Source organism: Orycteropus afer, unplaced genomic scaffold, assembly GCF_000298275.1.
Source record: "Orycteropus afer afer isolate SDZICR_OR568_19922 unplaced genomic scaffold, OryAfe1.0 scaffold00101, whole genome shotgun sequence".
Lineage (NCBI taxonomy): Eukaryota > Metazoa > Chordata > Mammalia > Tubulidentata > Orycteropodidae > Orycteropus > Orycteropus afer.
The window spans coordinates 6089664-6108843 of record NW_006921688.1 but is presented as its reverse complement, the minus strand read 5'-3'; the positions used below and the strand labels follow the sequence as shown (position 1 = coordinate 6108843).

Sequence of the window (19180 nt, the reverse complement as noted above, 5' to 3'; positions counted from 1 at the left end):
CCATCAACTGAGGAACAGATAACCAAACTATGGTACATACACACAATGGAATACTATGCAATGCTGAAGAATAACACTGAATTTGCAAAACACCGCATAACGTGGATGAACTTGGAGGACTTTATGCTGAGTCCTTATGAAGTAAGTCAATCACAAAAGCACAAATATTGTATTAGTCTATTATTGTGAAAGTCAAGGAATGGTTTATGTATGTAAGGAAATTTTCTTTGTTGGTTACCAAGGGCAGGGGGGGAGGGGAAGGAACACTGTTAGAGATAAGTGTTGATTTGGGTGAAGAGAAAGGCAATGTACCAAATGTGAGTGATCAATATGGTGGCATTGAGGAAGAAAAAGATATAGAGAGGTACATGGGAGGTACAGACCACAAAGATGAACCCTTTAGCACATATAGCACTGTGTTGTCAGTGAAGGCAAACAGGGATATACAGCGGATAGATGGGTGGACAGGCTGAACTATTAGGTATGTCTATGAAGTGGGGCATGTACCCAAGAACATGTATAGGGTTGGCAGACAATGGTCCTATAAGTTTATGTGTATGATCTGAATTCCCAAGTGTATAGTAGAGCTGACAAGGGGCAAGGTTGTAGTCACTGCTTGGTCACAGCCTGCTACCAAGAGGGACCTAGTAGTTGAACCTGTGGGCTCAGGACCATAGTTGCAGGGGACATCAAGCTCAATTGGCATAGCATCGTACACAAACATTGTTCCACCTCCTACTATGGCGAGTAGCGACTGGGATCTTAAAAGCTTGCAAGGTGCCATCTAGATGCAACAATGGGGTCTTTCCTCGTCCAGAGCAAAGAAGAATGAAGAAAACCAAAATTCATGGAAACAATTAGTCCTAGCGACTGGCACACCATCTGATCTGCAGCTTATATGACTATGAGACCAGAAGAACTAGATGGTGCCTGGCTACCACTGTCAACCACTTCGAAGGGGATCTACGTAGGAGATCCTGGATAGAGAGGGAGAACAATGTGGAACAAAACTCAAAATCATTTGGAGGAAAAAAAAAAAGAGGGGAGGACCAGGTTTGCTGGTCTGATAGAGCCTGGTGGAACCACTGAGACTACGGCCCTAGCTGCCCTTCAGGTCTGGAATTGAATCCACACCTGTGGCTTCCAGCCAAACAAAAGACAGGCATATGAGTCGAACATTTCCCTGAAGTAGATACACTCCTTGGAGAGAACAATCATGGGAGAAAGAAGGGCTCTTTATGCACAGGGAGACAGCTCAGGGGGCAAGAATGCATGGAGGGATGGACACAGGGAAGAGGTAACTATCTGGAGGAAGTGGGAGGGGAGCTGGTGCACTGTGGTAAATTGTGGTCAATGTCATGAGACAAAGTGTATGTGAACTGCTGTATGGAAAGTGAATTTGCTCTGTAAATTTTCACCCAAACCACAATAAAAAAATGTGCATATAAAAAAATAAAATAAAGAAACAGTCTTAAGGAAAATGTATCAAGTTCAACTTAGTTACTGTTGTTGGTGCTGCTGACTTGATGCAGGCTCCCTTCAGTTCAGAGCAGAAATGCCCGTTAGGGTGTCTCAGGCTCTTATGGAAGCAGATTGCCAAGCCTTTCTCCCATGGAGTAGCTGGTGGGTTTGAACTGCAGACCACTGACCTTTCGGTTAGCAGCTAAGTGCTTAATCACTGGGCCACCAAGACTCTTGAACCAAGTTAATAATCACACTTAAAAAAAACAGAAACTGCTTATAACATGATAATGGATAAAGTACAGGAAGTAAGTGCATTTTCATTGCTCTAGTTAAGATACTCTGGTGCTACACAGTCCTGGGTTTGAGTCCCGACTCGGTCATTCACAAATTGTGGCACTTTACTTAGCATCTCAGAGCTTCCATTTTAATTTCTCCAGAATGGGAAGAATAAAACCTATCTGCTAAGGTGCTTGGCTGAGGGTAAATTAAGAATAGGAAGTACTAAGCATAGTTTGTATGTGTGCTCAATAAACTGTAGCTGAAAAAGAAATTTTTAGATTTTAGAAGGATCAACACTATGGGCAAAAAGAACAATTTTATTGTGGTCATATTATCCATTTGAGTATATAAAGAAAAACAGCCTAGAACGCACACACCTACTGTGGGAGAAAGAGGAAAGGTATGCAAGCTGTTGTTTTGCAATGGTCTGCAATTGAAGGTTGGGCAATCCTACTTCCGTAGTGATACTGCCTCGGAACCCAAGGAGGGGTCGCTATGAGTCGGGGTCGACTGGACGGCACATAACAACAACAACAACAACAGCAATTGCCTTGAAGAGTGCCCTCAGCAAGAGGAAGGTAAACAATAGGTGGGGGCTGTCAAAGACACTGCCATTGCTCAGGACATTCCAAGGCACCAGGCCAGCAAGCAGGTGAGTAACCCCAGGAAAACAGCACCCTGCATCTCACAACCCCCCCGATGAACTGAGATTCAGGCTTCCATCAACGCACACCTCTGCACACATTCATTTCCTGGGCCCAAGGTCATGCTGACAGTCCCAGAGAACACATTTCAGATGCTTTCCAAAACAGAGCAAAACAGCCTCGCTCCTTTGCTGGAAATCTCAGTCCTCATGCTTCCCACTCAGTTCTCCTCTAACGATCATCAGCCCATTTTCTGCTCTACCTTACTCCGCCCTACCTGGTCACGGACCATTTCACCATCCATGTGGATAATGTATCACCACCCTGCCCTGAGGTCCTGGACCACTTTATCTCCAATAACCTTTCCGCCACTCCAGAGCAGCAACACATAATCAGAGCCACCCACAGAATCCTGTCATCGCCCAGAATTGCACTCTCTAAGGCAGAGCTCCCCAAGTTTCTTCTTAATGACAGAGTTCCGTATCTCCATTTCTCCAAGGTTCACTCCTGCTGACCTTGCTCTGGGACATTATTGCGACCAGCAGTGCTCGAAGCCATCCCTATCTCACCCTGTTTCACTCTCTCCTCGGGCTCTGTCACTGCAGCCAGGTACTCCTGAGCACCCCACCTTCTTCTTGCCCCTGGAGCAGCTCTGCTGATCCCCAACCTTGGGTAACCCAAGTGTGCCACAGTGCTCAACGCTAGTTTCTAAATTGCTGCACCCAGATTTTAAAATGACACCATCACCCTGATTCATGGTGTCCACCTTCAGCTGGGTCTGTCATGCCGGTCACGGATGATTTCACTCACCCACAGTGAAGTCCTAAAGTTTTCTTTAGCAGTTATTAGAACATTCCCCTTTCCCTCAGGCTCCAACCCCTTCCCTGCTTCCCTCACCTGCCAGCAGCGTCATCACCTGCTTCACTGAAATCAAGCCTTGTAGCTCCTGAGGTCCACCTGAGATTGTTTCTATGTTCTCACATCTCTCTTCCCTCCCAGCTCAGGAAGATGTGCCCAGCCCCTTCCAGGACCAAGCCTGTGCTCATGCTTCTGACCTTGCTCCTTCCTGCCCCCAGGTCACAATCCAACAAACATTGCTCCCCTTGTTTTTACTACCTCTTGCTCTCCTTAGGGGAGCTCTGGTAGCGTAGTGCCTAAGGCACTTGACTGCTAACCAGAAGGGTGGTGGTTCAAACCCACCAGCCACTCCTCAAAGGAAGATGGGGCAATCTACTTCCGTAGTGATACTGCTTCGGAAACCCAAGGAGGGGTTGCTATGAGTCGGGTCCGACTCCACGGACAGCACATAACAACAACAACAACAGTTCTCCTTAGGTCCACAAGTATTCTTCAGCTTGACAATGTCTTGTTTTGATGTTGCCACTCCTCAAACTACCACCTCTTTTCCCCCCCAAACTTTGTAAAGAAAAAAAAAAAGTCTACACTCTGTCTGTTCCTTCTTATAACCCCCTTCTCTTCAACCCCTTGCAATCCCTTGTTTCTTTCTATCTGTTAATTGCCAAATCTAATATTTGCAAATGTGATACTGGTCAGAACTGACCTTCTTTGAACTCTACAGCACTGGAGCTGTTACTCCATCCCCTCCCTCCCTGTCACCACACCTTTCTCACCTGGCATTACTACTATCTCCTCCGCCACTCTACCGCTGGTTGTTACCAATCCCCCACCGGCCCACACACGCCAATTAATTATATTCACAAGGGTTATTCTTTCCATGATAAATCCATGATAAATCTTCACGGACTATCCTGTCAAATCATAGGGTTTCAATTACTGCCCCTAGTAATTGAAAAATTATGAAATAGTCTCCAAATCCTCAGCTTCCAAACTTGAGTTTTCACCCTCGCTGACCCCGCCCGCACATGAACTCCAGAGCCTCAGCGCCTCCCTCCATTCCCATCCCATCTAACCGGTTCCTTCTTCTTTGCCGCCTAGCTCCCTATTTACTCTGTCCTCATGGCCCACACCCAACTCATCTTTGACTCCGATTTCTCTTCCCTCATCCTCTTTGTGGGCAAGTGTGTGTTCCTGCCACCTCCTCCATGTGTCTGTGTTGGTCTCTGACCCCTCTGCGTCTGTAGCCTGACAGCCTTGCTACTCATCTCTCTGCTGGATGATGGTGGTGGCTCTCTAATTCTCCTGCTTCCTGTGCCACGCCCCCCACTTATTTGTCTCCATGTCCCCAAAGCCACACCCTCAGAACACAGAGACCATGACAACCCCTCCTCCAGACCCTCAGCAGCTTCCCAGCACCAAATCAATCCAGACTCCTCCGTGTGATGGTGACTTTTGTGTGTCAAATTGGCTGGGCTACAGTGCCCACTTACTTGGTCCAACACCAGCCTAGATGCTGCTATGAAGGTATTTAAAAAAATCAGACAAACCAAACTCACTGCCATCGAGTGGATTCCGACTCACTGCGACCCCTCCTTGGGTTTCCGAGGCGTTATCTCTACGGAAGTAGATTGCCCAATTTTCCTTCTGAGGAGTGGCTGGTGGTTTGAACCGCTAGCCTTCTGGTTAGCAATCAAATGCCTTAGGCACTACACCACCATGAAGGCATTTGGATGTGATTAATACTTACAATCAGTTGACTTGAAGTAAAGCAGACTGCTCTCTATAACGTGGGTGGCCTCACCCAATCAGCTGAAGGCTTTAAGAGCAAAAACTGAGGTTTCCCAAAGGAGAGAGAGATCCTGCCTCCAGACTACAACACAGAAACCCTGCGGTTTCCAACCTGGTGCCTGACCTACAGCTTTCAACTTTCCCAGCCCCACAACTGGGGGAGTCAATTCCTTACAGTCGTTCTCTCTCTGTCAGTCTCAAATCTCTCTATGTACATATTATGCATGCGTGCAGAGAGCAGACAGATGGACTGATCCTACTGGCTCTCTCTGGAGAATGCTGACTGACACACTCAGTGCCTGTGCTTGAAGCCCTTCACAGGCAGAGGACTCCCTCCTTTTCCCCAGCCTCCTTCCCACCCCTATTCCTGAGAACTCGGGTCCCAGTCCAGGGGTGGCCTCAACGTAGCCCCCCTTGTGCGTCTCTCCTTTTTTGTCTACGCTGCTCCAGCAGCCAGCTTTCTCCATCCTCACCCCACCCCTTAACCCAACATTCCTCAGCCTTCTGGACAGAGAGGTCAGAGGTATTCTCCTTCCTAAATTCTGTCCCTTTCCCTCCTCACTCAAGTGTCATCAAACACTTCATCCTTCTATGACACTTGCCTTTTACATCCATCATTACATCATATCTAACAGTGATAGCTTACACACTAGCCTCCTCCCTACAAATCCCATGATGGCTTAGCCTGTGTCCTGTCTCCCCAGTGCTCCCACAGAACCTAAGCCAAGAAAACCAAACTCACTGCCATCGATTGAGTCATTTCTCACTCATAGCGACCTCAACTGGGTTTCTGAGACCAGCCACTCCTCAGAAAGAAGACTGGGCAATCTATTTCTGTAATGATACTGCCTTGGAAATCCAAGCAGGGGTTGCTATGAGTCAGATTTGACTTGATGGCAGTGGGTTTTTCAGTGGGTAAATCTTATGGAAGTAGATTGCCCTGTCTTTTTGCCGCAGAGCAACTGGTGGGTTTGAACCATTGACCTTCAGTAAGCATTTAAGGTGCCTTATCCACTATGCCACTAGAACTCCTACACAGAACCTAGCAGCCTTTTACTCCCAACGTCTGCTTACTGTACCTTTGACTAACCCTAACAGCCCTCTTTCCTTTCTACCAGTTCTCCATAAATTTCTTATAATCTTTTATTTTTTAATTTAAAGCTCAATGGACTAAAATTAAAAACAAAAAACTCAAAACCTCCTCAGAGAGAAGTGGGAGGGGAGCTGTTGCATTGTGGTAAACTGTGGTCAAATGACATGCGACAAAGTATATGTGAACTGCTGTATGGAAAGCGAATTTGCTCTGTAAATCTTCACCCAAATCACAATAAATAAATAAATAAATAAAATAATAATTAAAAAAACCTCCTCAGAGTCTCCCGTTCCCGTGACTGTTCGATACAGGTAACTGGTTTAGTCACTCCTTACATAGCCTGCCTCTCCAGCTTCACTTCTTGGAAAATGAATGCCTTTCCCTGCCAGGCTGCCTTCCTAGGACTTCAATTCCTTCAGGTACTGCTTGTTGGCTTGTGGTTTTACCTTTGCAGGAATCTTCGCCACATGGTTCTCCAGGATTAGTCTCTTCAGGTGCAGCACCCACAGGCGCTTATCTTGCTGGGATTTAGCCTGGAACGAGATGCGGACAGTCAGGCAACGCACACCTCCGCCCCAGACAAGACACAGACACTCCTGTGCCCCTGACAAGCTTGGGGACCACATGGTGCACACAGCTCATCAGTCTACATGACTGAGACTCTGGAAAGACGCGAGGACATGGCTGTTTACCTGAACGGTGTGCTGCAGCTTGGGGTTCTTGTAATGGAAGACACTGAAGCTGAGTGGCTCCTTGGGGATCACTTCGACAAGCATGAGGTTGCCACACTGGACAGAGAGAGCAGAGAGGGTGAGATGCAAACCAAACCGGCATCTCCAGTCCTCACCGTGACCAGTACCCGGACATACCAGGATGTGGGCTTTGTACGTGAACGTGTCATCCCTCTTCTTTGTGATGAGCAGCAGCTTGTCAAACAGGAAGAGCGTCCGCTCATTCTTGGCCCTCTGGATCCGGAAGGTCCCCTCAAGCACCAGCTCCCCATAGCTGGTCAGGTCTGGCCCCTTCCAGTTAGTGAGCAAACTCTGTATCTCCTGAGAGAATGGAGATCACATGTGATTAAAGGAGGTGGGAAACCAAGGCCCCAAGGCATCAGGGGTGCAAATGCCTGAGCCTCAAGCAATGCCAACCACTCAGGAAAGGATCAAATCTGGAGATTCTGGATAAAGTGGGAGGAAAAACATGGAACAAAATCCAAAATCTCAATAATGACCAGAATTACTGGCCAGATGAAATCTGGTGAGACCCCCAATACCATGGCCCTGGAATACATTCTGTGCCTGGAATAAAACACACCCCCAGGGACTGGCTCTCAGCCCAAGTTAACAAGACATACATGTAGACCACTCAAGCCTGGATGACACATCCACAAACTCTATGGTAATACATCTTTTAGAGCAACAGCCCATGCGGCACCAGAGGACCAACATTCAAATTGAGGAAATGCAGGACAAACAGGAGTGCATAAATAGGAGGGGCACAGGGGGAGGGTTACAGGGTATGGAGAGGAGGAGACTGGGTTAGGGTTGGACACGGTAAATAGGGAGTGAAACTAAATGTACACATCATGTTGAATGTAAAACAAACTCTTAAAAAAAAAAAAAAAAAAAAAAGGAATGGCTGCTAGTGATCCACAGCAGGTGCCCCGCTGATGGCTGGTGTCACTCCCAGGTGAACAGAATCGAATCAGGAGGCTCACTGGTCAGCTGCCAATGCCTCACTTCTGTGCTTAACAGGGTCTGTGCCATGGCTGCCATGAGCAGCTACAATTTTCAAAAGCTCAGTTAAAGAGGCTGGTCTGTGACTCGTCCAGACAGGCATCTTCCTTTTTAATTTATTATTATTATTGTTTTTGACTGCTAACCAGAAGACTGGCAGTTCAAACCCACCAGCCACTCCTCGCAAAAAAGATCTGGCAATCTACTTCCGTAGGGATACTGCCTCGGGAACTCAAGGAGAAGTCGCTATGAGTCGGATCCACTCAACAGCCATGGGTTTTACTGTTTTTTAAATTGTGGTTTGGGTGAAACTTTACAGAGCAAATCCATTTTTCATATAGCAGTTCACTTTCCATACAGCAGTTCATACACATTTTGTTTTAAGATATTGACAGCAATCTCTTCCCACTTCCTCCCTGTGGCTACCTTTTCCCTCTGTCCTTCTTTCCTATGCATTCCTGCCCTCTGAGCTACCTCCCTGTGCAAATACTGCCCTTCCAGTCTCCCATGGCCGACTGTTCTAAGAAGTGTACCTACCTGGTGTAAAAGCCCTATCTATTGCTTGGCTAGAATTGAGTGAGCTCAATTCCAGGCCTGAAGGGTGACTAGGGACCATAGTCTCGGAGTTTCACCAGTCTCTATCAGACCAGTAAGCCTGGTCTTGTTTATGATTTTGAGTTTTGTTATCCTCCCACTCTTTCTAGGAGCTCCTATTTTGATCCCCTTCTGAGTGGCTGACTGGTAGCTGGGCACCATCTAGTTCTTCTGGTTTCAAGAGTCATGTAAGCTGAGGTTCACATGGTCCACTAGTCCCTAGGACTAATTATTTCCATGCACCTTTGGTTTTCTTTATTCTTCTTTGCTCCAGATGAGGAGAGACCAATTGTTGCATCTTAGATGGCCTCCTACAAGCTTTTAAGACCCCAGTTGCTACTCACCAAAGTAGGATGTAGAACAACATTTCTGAGAAGTATGTCAGTTGAGCAAGATTTGACAGGCATCCTTCCCTTGACATTCTCACATCTGAGTTTCTGGGATGTTCTTTGGGCGGTGTGCATGGTTAATGTGCTAGGCTGCTAACCGAAGGGTTGGTGGTTTGAGTCCACCCACAGGTGCCTTGGAAGAAAGTCCTGGTGATCTACTTCTGAAAAGACAGCCCCTGAAAACCCCGTGGAGCAACAGCTCCACTCTGACACACATGGGCTCCTGCTATGAGTCAGAACCAACTTGATACGAAGTGGTCTTACGGTAGCACTTGACCGGGGAAACACACCCCAAAAACCTGCTTGTTGTTGACGTGCCATGGGCTCACCTGTAAGCGGACCGCATGCTCATGCTTGCGCTTCATGTCGTTGATGTGCCAGGCCACCCGCTGCATCGTGTCAATGGCCTCAAGCACCACATCGTAGCCTTCTGTGTCACTGTCAAGGTGGTTTTCTATTTCCTTCAAAGAAAAAAAGGGGGGGTTTCAAATTTTCCCCATACAACCAATGAAGCAAATCATGCCTCCATGATTAAACCCACTGCCTCGAGCTGCTTCTGACTCACAGAGAGCCAACAGGACACAGGAAAACTGCCCCCACCCCCAGTGTTTCCAAGGCTGCAATCTTCATGGCACCAGACTGGCTCATCTTTCTTCCGTGGAGCAGCTTGTGGGTTCAAACTGACAACCTTTCAACTAGCAGCTGAGTGCTTAATCACTGTGCCATCAGGGCTCTATACCTCCATTTTTACTTTCTCATACTTTATTTTTGCTTATTTATTTACATATGATCATCATTTCTTAAGATTTTGAGTTAACTTGCCAGAAATACCTATAACCAAAGGGTTAGGTAGGAATAAAAAGCAACCAAACCAAACTCACTGCCACTGAGTCGATTTCGACACATAGCAACCCCTCTGGGTTTCTGAGGTGGTAAATCTTTATGGAAGTAGATTGCCCAGTGTTCCTTCTGCAGAGCAGCTAGTGGGTTTGAACTGCCAGCCCTCTGGTTAGCAGTCAAATGCCTTAGGCATTATACCACCAGAGCGCTTTTAAAAACAGGGCTTGGAAAAATAAAAATAGATTAAAATTAAAAAGTAAAAGGAAACAAAAATAAAAATACAATTTCAGGACAGAGGATAAAACAAAACATGTATGCCATTTTGCTTGCTGAAAGTGAGGATTACTAGAAATACTGATGAAGACTGAAGACTACAGTTGGTCATATGAATTACTCCTCAATATAAAGAAAACAAAAATCCTCACAAGTGGACTAATAAGCAGCATCACGATAAATGGAGAAATGACTGAAGTTGTCAAAGACTTCATATTATTTGGTTCCACAATCAATGCCAATGAAAGCAGCAGTTAGGACATCAGACGACGTACAGCACTGGGCAAATCGGCTGCAAAAGACCTCCTTCATGTGATGAAGAGCTAAGATATCTCCTTGAAGACTAAGGTGCCCCTGACACAAGCCATGGTATTTTCAATCACTTCATATGCATGTGAGAGCTGGACAATGAATAAGGAGGACCGAAGAGGAGTCAATTCAATTGCGGTGCTGGCAAAGAATGCTGGAAGTACCATGGACTACTAAAAGAACTAACAAATCCGTCCTAGAAGAAGTGCAGCCAAAATGCTCCTTGGAAGCGAGAATGGCCAGACTTCATCTCACCTACTTTGGTCATGTTGTCAGAAGAGACTATTCCTTGGAGAAGAATATCACGCTTGGTAATGTGGAGGATCGACAAAAGAGAAGGCCCTCAACAAGGTGGATTGACACAGTGGCTACAGTGATGGGCTCAGGTATAGCAGGGATTGTAGAGCTGGACCAGGCAGTGTCTTGTTCTGCTGTGCACAGGGTCACTATGAGTCAGAGACGACTTGACGGTACCTAACAACAACAGTGTGCCATTTACAGCTCACAAAGGTATTACTATAATTGATACCATATATATCAATATATAATTGGTATCATATATCATAGTTATACAGTTGGAGAGTTGAGCTTTCTGGTGGCCAAGGTAAGAGGGCTTGCAGTAATACAACTCTTACTCTTACAAGACAAAGAACATAGTACCCCTTTCCCCCTGAAGAAGCAAAACTTTTCATACAGGACTTAATATAAAACAGACTCAGAAATACAACAGATACTGTGTTTTTAAAAACTGCCTCTGTGTCAAGTGCATTTCCATGTAGACAATTTTCATGAAGCTCAAAAGAAGCTCACTAAGGACAAGCCTTCAGAGTTAAGAAACTGTGTAGTTCAAGTACTCAACACTCGGATGGTCAGGGGTCTGTTCTGTTAGCACTTAGCTAAGATTCTATCCTTCCAGAGAAACCAGCATGACACCCAGCTCTGCTCCAATTCTTCTGAGCACAGAGGACACAGATGCCTACCCTTCTCAAGGATCTAGAGATGGGGACTACTTCCCGGTACCTTTGATCCTTTTTCTCTTATCCATAGTTCACAGCAGAAGATGGGAAAGCTAATACATGCTGGCAGAATTGAAGCAATACCTGCTAAACAACAAGAGCAATCATATAAGGATCTGAAGTAGTAAGAGAACACAATAGTCAATTAGATAAAACCTAATATATACTCATTTAGCTAAGGAGCGGAAGTGGACACTTAAGGCAGAACTTACTAAGAGCTATTACATTATCATTTATTTTTAGTAGGCACTCAAGTTTTGCACCTAAACAGAGACTGGAAGGCAATCAATATTTTACTTCCATCCTCAGATCCAGTGTTAGAAAATGCCATCGAAACCACACCACTTAACTAACACCTTCCAGGTAGGTTCAAGACAAACAGCAAATATAGTAGGAAGAAAGAATAGTTTTCTCTTTTGTCCTTGCCCTTCTCTTAGTCTGTGAGGCACTCCTGTTCATCAGTGAACAGACTGTGTAGAAGAGGGCAGACTCCTGTGGGGGTCGTCACAAATGACTGTCAGACTTTGAGGCAAGATTCACAGGGGGAAACCCCTACTTGCACCATAAATGCAACAATACTTCAAAGGCAACCAGAAGTTAGCTGTGGATTCACCCAACCACTGTTCTTTTTCAGCTCTCAACACAGATGAGCAATGGCAGTTTTTCTTACCAATTAACTTTTGCTTGTTGTTGTTAGGTGCTGTCTGCTCCAACTCATGGTGATGCTATATACAGCAGAACGGAACACTGCCCAGTCCTATGCCAGCCTCATGATCCTTGCTATACCTGAGCCCATCATAGCAGCCACTGTGTCTATCCATCTCGTTGAGGGCCTTCCCCTTCTTCGTTGACCCTCCACTTTACCAAGCATGATATCCTTCTCCAGGGAATGGTCCATCTGACAACATGACCAAAGTAGACCAAAGAGACAAAGTCTGGCCATTCTCGATTCCAAGGAGCATTCTGGCTGTACTTTTTTCAGGACAGATTTGTTAGTCCTTTTAGCAATCCATGGCACTCTTAGCATTCTCCTCCAACACAACTCAAAACCATCAACTCTTCTTCATTGTCCAGCTCTCATGTGCACAAGAGGTGATTAAAAATACCATGGCTTGAGTTAGGCGCAACTTAGTCTTCAAGGAGACATCTTTGCTCCTCATCGCTTGAAAGAGGTCCTTTGTGGCAGATTTGCCCAATGCAATACGTTGTCTGCTGTCTTGACTGCTGCTTCCATTGGTGTGAACTGCAGACCCAAGTAATATGAAATCCTTGACAACTTCAATCTTTTCTCCATCCACCATGAAGCTGTTTATTGGACCATTTGTGAAGGCTTTTGTTTTCTTTATATTGAGGTGTAATCAATACTGCAGACTGTAGTCTTTAATCTTCATCTTTAAGTGGTTCAAGTCATCTCACTTTCAGTGAGCAAAGTTGTGTCATTTGCGTAACGCAGGTTGTTAATAAGTCTTCCTCCATTCCTGATGCTACATTCTTTTTCATGTAATCTAGCTTCTCAGATTACTTGCTCAGCATACAAGTTGAGTAAGTATGGTGAAAGGATACAACATTAATGCAGTTACTTCTTGATTTTGAACCATGCAGTGTCCTCTTGTTCTGTTTGAATGATAGCTTCCTGGTCTGTGTACAGGTTCCTTATGAGTACAATCAAGTGTTCTGGAACTCCCATTCTTCTCAATGTTATCCACAATTTGTTATGACCCACACAATCAAATGCTTTTGCACAGTCAATAAAACACAAGCAAACATCTTTCTGGTATTCTTTGCTTTCAGCTAATATCCATCTGACATCACCAATGATATCCCTTGTTCAACACCCTCTTCTGAATCCAGCTTGCATTTCTGGAAGCTCTCTGTCAATTTACTGCTGCAACCGTTTTTGAAGATCTTCAGTAAGATTTTACTTGCATGTGATATTAATGATATTGTTAGATAATTTCCACATTCTGTGGGATCACCTTTCTTTGGAATGGGTACAAATATGGATCTCTTCCAGTCTGTTGGCCAGGTAGCTGTCTTCCAAATCTCTTGGCATAGATAAGTGTGTGCCTCCAGTGTAGCATCCATTTGTTGAAACATCTCAGTGGATATTCTGCCAATTCCTGGATCCTTGTTCTTTGCCAATTCCTTCAGCATAGCTTCAACTTCTTTGTTCAGTACCATTGGCTCTTGATCATATGCTACCTCATGAAATGGATGAACACCAACCAGTTCTTTTTGGTACAGTGACTCTGTGTATTCCTTCCATCTTCTTTTGATGTTTCCTGCATCATTCAATGTTTCATCCACAGAAATCTTTCAATATTGCAACTCGAGGCTTAAATTTTTTCCTCAGTTCTTTCAGCTTGAGAAATGTCAAGCTTGTGTTTCCCTTTTGGTTTTCTAACTCCAGGTCTTTGCACATTTCATCATAGTAATTGGCTCTGTCTGCTCGAGCTGCCCTTCAAAATCTTCTGTTCAGCTCTTTTATCTTGTCATTTCTTCCATTTGCTTTAGCTACTCCCCATTCAAGGGCAAGTTTCAGAGTCTCTTCTGACATTCATTTTGGTCTTTTCTTTCTGTTTTCTCTTTTTAATGACCTCTTGCTTTCTTCATGGATGATGTTCTTGATGTCAGCCCACAATTCTTCTGGTGTTCGGTCACTGGTGTTCAATGCATCAAATCTATTGTTTAAGCAGTCTCTAAATTCAGGACGGGTATTATCAAGGTCATATTTTGGTTCTCATGGACTTCTTTATAAAAAGGTATTTGCAATGAATAAGTTGTTGGTCTTGCAAAATTCTATCATGTAATCTCCAGTGTTATTACTATCACCAATGCCTATTTTCCAACTACTGGCAACTCTTCTTTGTTTCCAACATTTGCATTCCAGTCACCAGTGATAATCAACATATCTTGATTGCATGTTTGGTCAATTTCAGACTGCAGAAGTTGGTAGAAATCTTCATTATCCTCACTGGCTTTGGTGGTTGGTGCATAAATTTGGGTAACAGTAGTATTGACTGGTCTTCCTTGTAGGTGTATGGATATCATCCTATCACTGACAGCACTGTACTTCAGGATAGATCTTGAAACAGTCTTTGTGAAGGCCACACCATTCTTCTTCAGTTTGTCATTGCCGGCATAGTAGATCATATGGTTGTCTGATTCAAGATGGCCCAAAGCAGTCCATTTCAGCTCACTAATGCCCAGGATACCGATTTTTGTGGGTTCCACTTCATTTTTGCCAACTTCCAATTTTCCTAGATTCATACTTCATACATTCCATGTTCCAATTATTAATAGATGTTTACATCTGTTTCTACTCATTTTGAGCCATGCCACTTCTGCCAGTGGAGGTCCTGAAAGCTTTAATCTGTCCATATTGTTAAGGTCGTCTCTACTCTGAGGAGTCAGCTCTTTCCCAGTCAAATTCTGAGTGCCTTCTGACCGGATGGACTCATCTTCTGGCACTATGTTGGACAATGCTTCAGGGCTGTTCATGAAGTTTTCCTGTAATATATCAGACAGTATTTCACTGCTACTCATAAGGTTTTCTCTGGCCAATCCTTTGAGAAGTGGATGGCCTCTTCCTTCTTCCGCGTCTTATAAGCCTGGAAGCTCCACGGACACCTCTCCACCATGGGTAACCCTGCTGGCATTTTGCAACACAGTGACATAGCCTCCAGCCTCACAGCAACACATACGCCACCACAGGACGACCAACTGACAGACAAGTTCATCTCCCTTGGTTCTTCCTAACTACTCTGCACCTGCCTACCTCAGGGCCCGGCCTTAATACAGAGTCACACCCAATCGAAAAGCAGACTCCGAGCCCCAGGCCCGCCTACCTCAGGCCCTGCCCTTAGTATAGTGCCACACCCAATGGAAAAGCAGCCTCTGAGACCTGGGCTCGTAACTTTTGCTAAGGCTCTTGATTTGTTCTATCTGACATGCGTGTCACTTTACTGTCTGGAAAGCCATAACTAGAGATTGGGAAACACAAACGACTGGCAACTTGAACCCACCAGCAGTTCTGCAGGAGAAAAGACGTGGTGATCTGCTCCTGTAAAAATTCCAGCCTAGGAAATCCTCTGAGGCAGCTCTACTCTGTCCTGCAGGGTCGCTGTGAGTCAAGGTTGAGTTGACGGCACTCAACACACAGACACAAGTCTCAGAGATCGTATTTAGCAGAGATCAACAGGGATCAGTATTATTTCACATTAAAGAACTGATTTAGCAAATTGAACCCACTTAATCTAAGAGGAGATTAGGATCAATTTAAATAATGAAGTAAAAGACCCAACATGGCTCCATGGCATGGAAATACTCCCAAGACGAGTTGAGCTTCCCAGGCAAACAGACGAAGGTGAGACATGTTGGGTAAAGCTGCATGATACAAGTTTCTAAAACTTTAAATGCGTGTGAAAACGGAAATGATTACCCAAGTTAGAAACCTGGAATCGTTTAAAAAGAGATAGAGGCATGTGGACATGGAAAGGAGCTCTGGATGAAAATGGGTTCTACGATCTTGAAGAAAGGAACGTACTGCAGCAGAAAAAGAAAAGAGAAAGAAGCCCCCTGTTTGGTGCCCGTGAGGCACAGTGAATACAGGCACATTACAGGATCTGAACACAGACACAGCCCTGCCCCAGGCACTCTCTACTGTCTTTCACATGTTGCAAAGGGAAATGAGTGAGTGAAGACAACTTTTGATCACTTTCCATTTGTCCAAACTTTCTTAAAAACTTGAAAAGCCACCCCCATTGCCAGCAAGCTGCTTCCAATCCATGGCAACCCCACTGTTATGGGGTGGACCTGAGGTCCCTAGGGGTTTCTGGGCTGTAATCGTCACAGAAGCAGACGGCCAAGGCTTTCTCCCACAGTGCACTGGCTGGCTTCAAGTTGCCAACCTTTTGGTTAGTAGCTGAGAGCAGCCATCTGTGCCACCCAAGGACCTGTCACAAATGCCCTGAAAGGGCAAGGCAGGAGGATGCCTTCGTTCCTAAAGCCTGCTTGCAGTTTGTGGAAACTGACCAGCTGCCGTCAAGCTGACACTGCCTCGAGGTGACCCGTGTGTCAGAGCAGAACTGTGCTCCACAGGGTTTTCAAGGCTGACTTTTCAGAGGTCACCAGGCCTTTTTTCCCAGGCACCCCTGTGTGGAACTGAACCTCCAACCTTTGTTAGCAGCTAAGCACTAACTGTGAGCACCACCCAGGGACTATAGAAACGAATGGGAAATAACATGAAGAAAAGACATCCTGAAATGATCCTAAGACCAGCTCAAAGATCCTTCATCACTGCATCTGTCCTCTCCCTTTCAGCTCCTCCTCTTTGCTCTCATGTGAGTGTCAGTCTGTCACAAATAACTTTCCATCCCAACAGCCTACTGAATCTGGGCTCACAGAAATGAAATAAAACACAGCTGCTTCTCATTTAGATGACAGCTCGCTGCCCTAAACTGTCACTACCCAGTGTGAGGCCCTCCTAAGTCCTATCAGAATCAGAGCTAAAATTAATCTTTTTTACTTGGCTCTTGTCAATGGGGCTGCAGGCCTCGCATATAAATATCTCTAATTCCTCAAAGCAGATTAGTCAGCTGTAAAGTATGAGCGTGGAAAACAGTTCCATATGTCCGCTGCCTTTTCCAAGATATTTTCTCTCCAACCTTAGCATCTATACACGGAATCCCCATCCCCTGGAAAGCACTCAAGTGGTGCAGCAGCTCACATGCAGAAGGAGATGGTACTTGAGGATCCGCTGGACTGGTTTCAACAGGTAGGAGCCCAGGGGCAGAGAGTGCTTTAAGGCCTCCTGCCGCTCCCTGAAGAACTTGGCCAGCACCTTGTTCCTCATACACTCTGTTAGCACCGCCACCGATCTGCAAGAAGAAGAAATAGTTGTTGTTTTTTCGTAAACCTGAATCATAATGCTTAGCATGGATATTAAAGCATTCAAGGGGGGCATAAGCATAAATGCTGTCCAACAGGCAGGGGAGCTACAGAGCTCTAGCTGGGCTGGAAAGCAAATTCAGGGTGTCCCTGCAGGTGGCTGAAGAAGGCCCCAGACCCAGGGGAGGCAGTGCCACAGGCACACGATGTCGAGGAACGGTTTTCCTTGTGGAGGATGCAGTCCCCCACCCCCAGGCGCAGACGCATGGCCAAGGAGACCCGAGCTGGATTCAGCCCCCAGCTGCCCCCCAGCCTGGAGGCCTTGTGTAGCGCTCAACCTGCTCGTCGGAGGTCTGCTCGCCCAGGTCAGATGTACACAGCTGGTGCCCCTGTTCTGAGAAACAGGAGCTGCTCTCCCAGCAGAAGCGGTTCAGCGGTGGAACCCCTGCCTCCCGTGTGGGAGACCCAGGTTTGATTCCCGGCCAGTGCGGCTCACGTGCACCACCGCCACCCGTGTGTCAGGGGGACTTGCATGCTGCCATGACGCTCAACAGGTTTCAGTGGCACTTCCAGACTAAGATGGACTAGGAAGAAAGGGCTGGCAGTCTGCTTCGGAACTTCAGCCCACGCAAACCCACTGGATCACAATGGTTGAATCCATAGATGATCAGGGGGAGGGGCAGGGCCACACATTTTGTTGTACACGGGTTTGCCGTGATGGGGCCAGCGGCTGCCAGCCATCACCAGCTTCTTGGGAGACACAGCCCCACGTTGGGACACTTGTTCCCTCTGTGGGTCACCTCTGTGTCATGCATCCATTGCACACTCGTACGCGGTGGCCCTCCTTAGGGCTCTTCCCACAGGTCAGCCTCCCTAGAGTATCTCTGAATGGATCTCCTTCCCACCTCCAGGTGGTTCTCTCCATTCATAGACCTGGCTTATGAAAAGGTGAGATCACCTTGCCTCTTAGGCCAGAGGCCTTACTGCAGTGCATCAGAGAAGCAGGTCAAAATTATTTCCCTATCTCAGCTCTCCCAAAGGAAATAAGTTTAGCCCCAAAACATCGTAAAAGGATGGTTGAAGCAACACTTGTGTGTTATACATAATGCAAGCTAGTGTGTCTGTGCAGGCACACATACACTTACGTCCAGAAACGGCTACCTCATGGTCTTCACAACTTGGAGGACGCAGATGGAAATAATCTCAGTTCCCTTTTCCCCGAGTCAGTGATAAATTTCCAAGATTAATTCAGAAAATCAGATAGAGCCAAAAAGCACATTAAGACTCTTTGGGAGGAAGCTAATGGAAGCTTCATAATTAAGCTATTAGAATTCCTTTTTTTGCCCATCTGCTTCAAACTGATGTACTCAAGGTGAGATTTCAAAATGATTCTTCTATGCCTCAGGTTCTTCAGCTTGGAACCTAGGAGAGTCGGTAAAGTCCTTTAGAATCCAATCAGCTGCCTACCAATCCTCTGGCTTTCTGAAGCCATGAGCACTGGCCCAAGAATAAAAACCTGCAATCAACCCTCGAAACTGAGCCTGGGTTCTCGAAGGAGGCTCTAGTGCATGGAGGCATCTGAGGACAATGTGCTGGCCGTGTTCGTGTACCTCCTGGGGGAACAAGGGGAGGCCTGAGCCTCTTCAAAGTGAAGTCACTGGGGTGTGAATGGTATGAAAAAGGTGGACATCTGTCAAGGTGGGCTGGTGGCACTGAGTGTCACCATCCTTGGATTCAAAGGGAAGGAAACTGTCAGGTGAGCTGCAACAGCTGGCTCTCCTGAGGTAAGGGAAGTGTGGCCTCAGAGGGCAAATGGACTGGAGACGAAAGGGCAAGAGAAAATCCTTCCCTGTGAGAAAGAAGACCACACACCAGGCCAAGAACTTGACCCCCTTGGTCTCCAGCCTCTCTCTGCTACCATACATTTCTTTACATCTTGAAAAACACCAACAGCAACAACAACAAATGGGTTGCTCATGAGTTGATTCTGACTCCTGGCCAACTCCAT

The 19180-nt window shown here is 46.0% G+C and overlaps 1 protein-coding gene across 1 annotated transcript in view; it reads right to left on the bottom strand.

Annotated features, from left to right (window-relative positions):
- The window catches only part of PLEKHG1 (pleckstrin homology and RhoGEF domain containing G1), a 111664-nt gene that overhangs the window by 24232 nt on the left and 68252 nt on the right, over positions 1-19180 (bottom strand). The window contains exons 5-9 of the mRNA XM_007943208.2: positions 17012-17162; positions 9175-9306; positions 6996-7178; positions 6819-6914; positions 6573-6659 (exon numbers count right to left, since the gene is read on the bottom strand). Coding sequence (XP_007941399.2) covers positions 6573-6659; positions 6819-6914; positions 6996-7178; positions 9175-9306; positions 17012-17162 — 649 coding nt within the window. The remainder of the gene's footprint in view (positions 1-6572; positions 6660-6818; positions 6915-6995; positions 7179-9174; positions 9307-17011; positions 17163-19180) is intronic.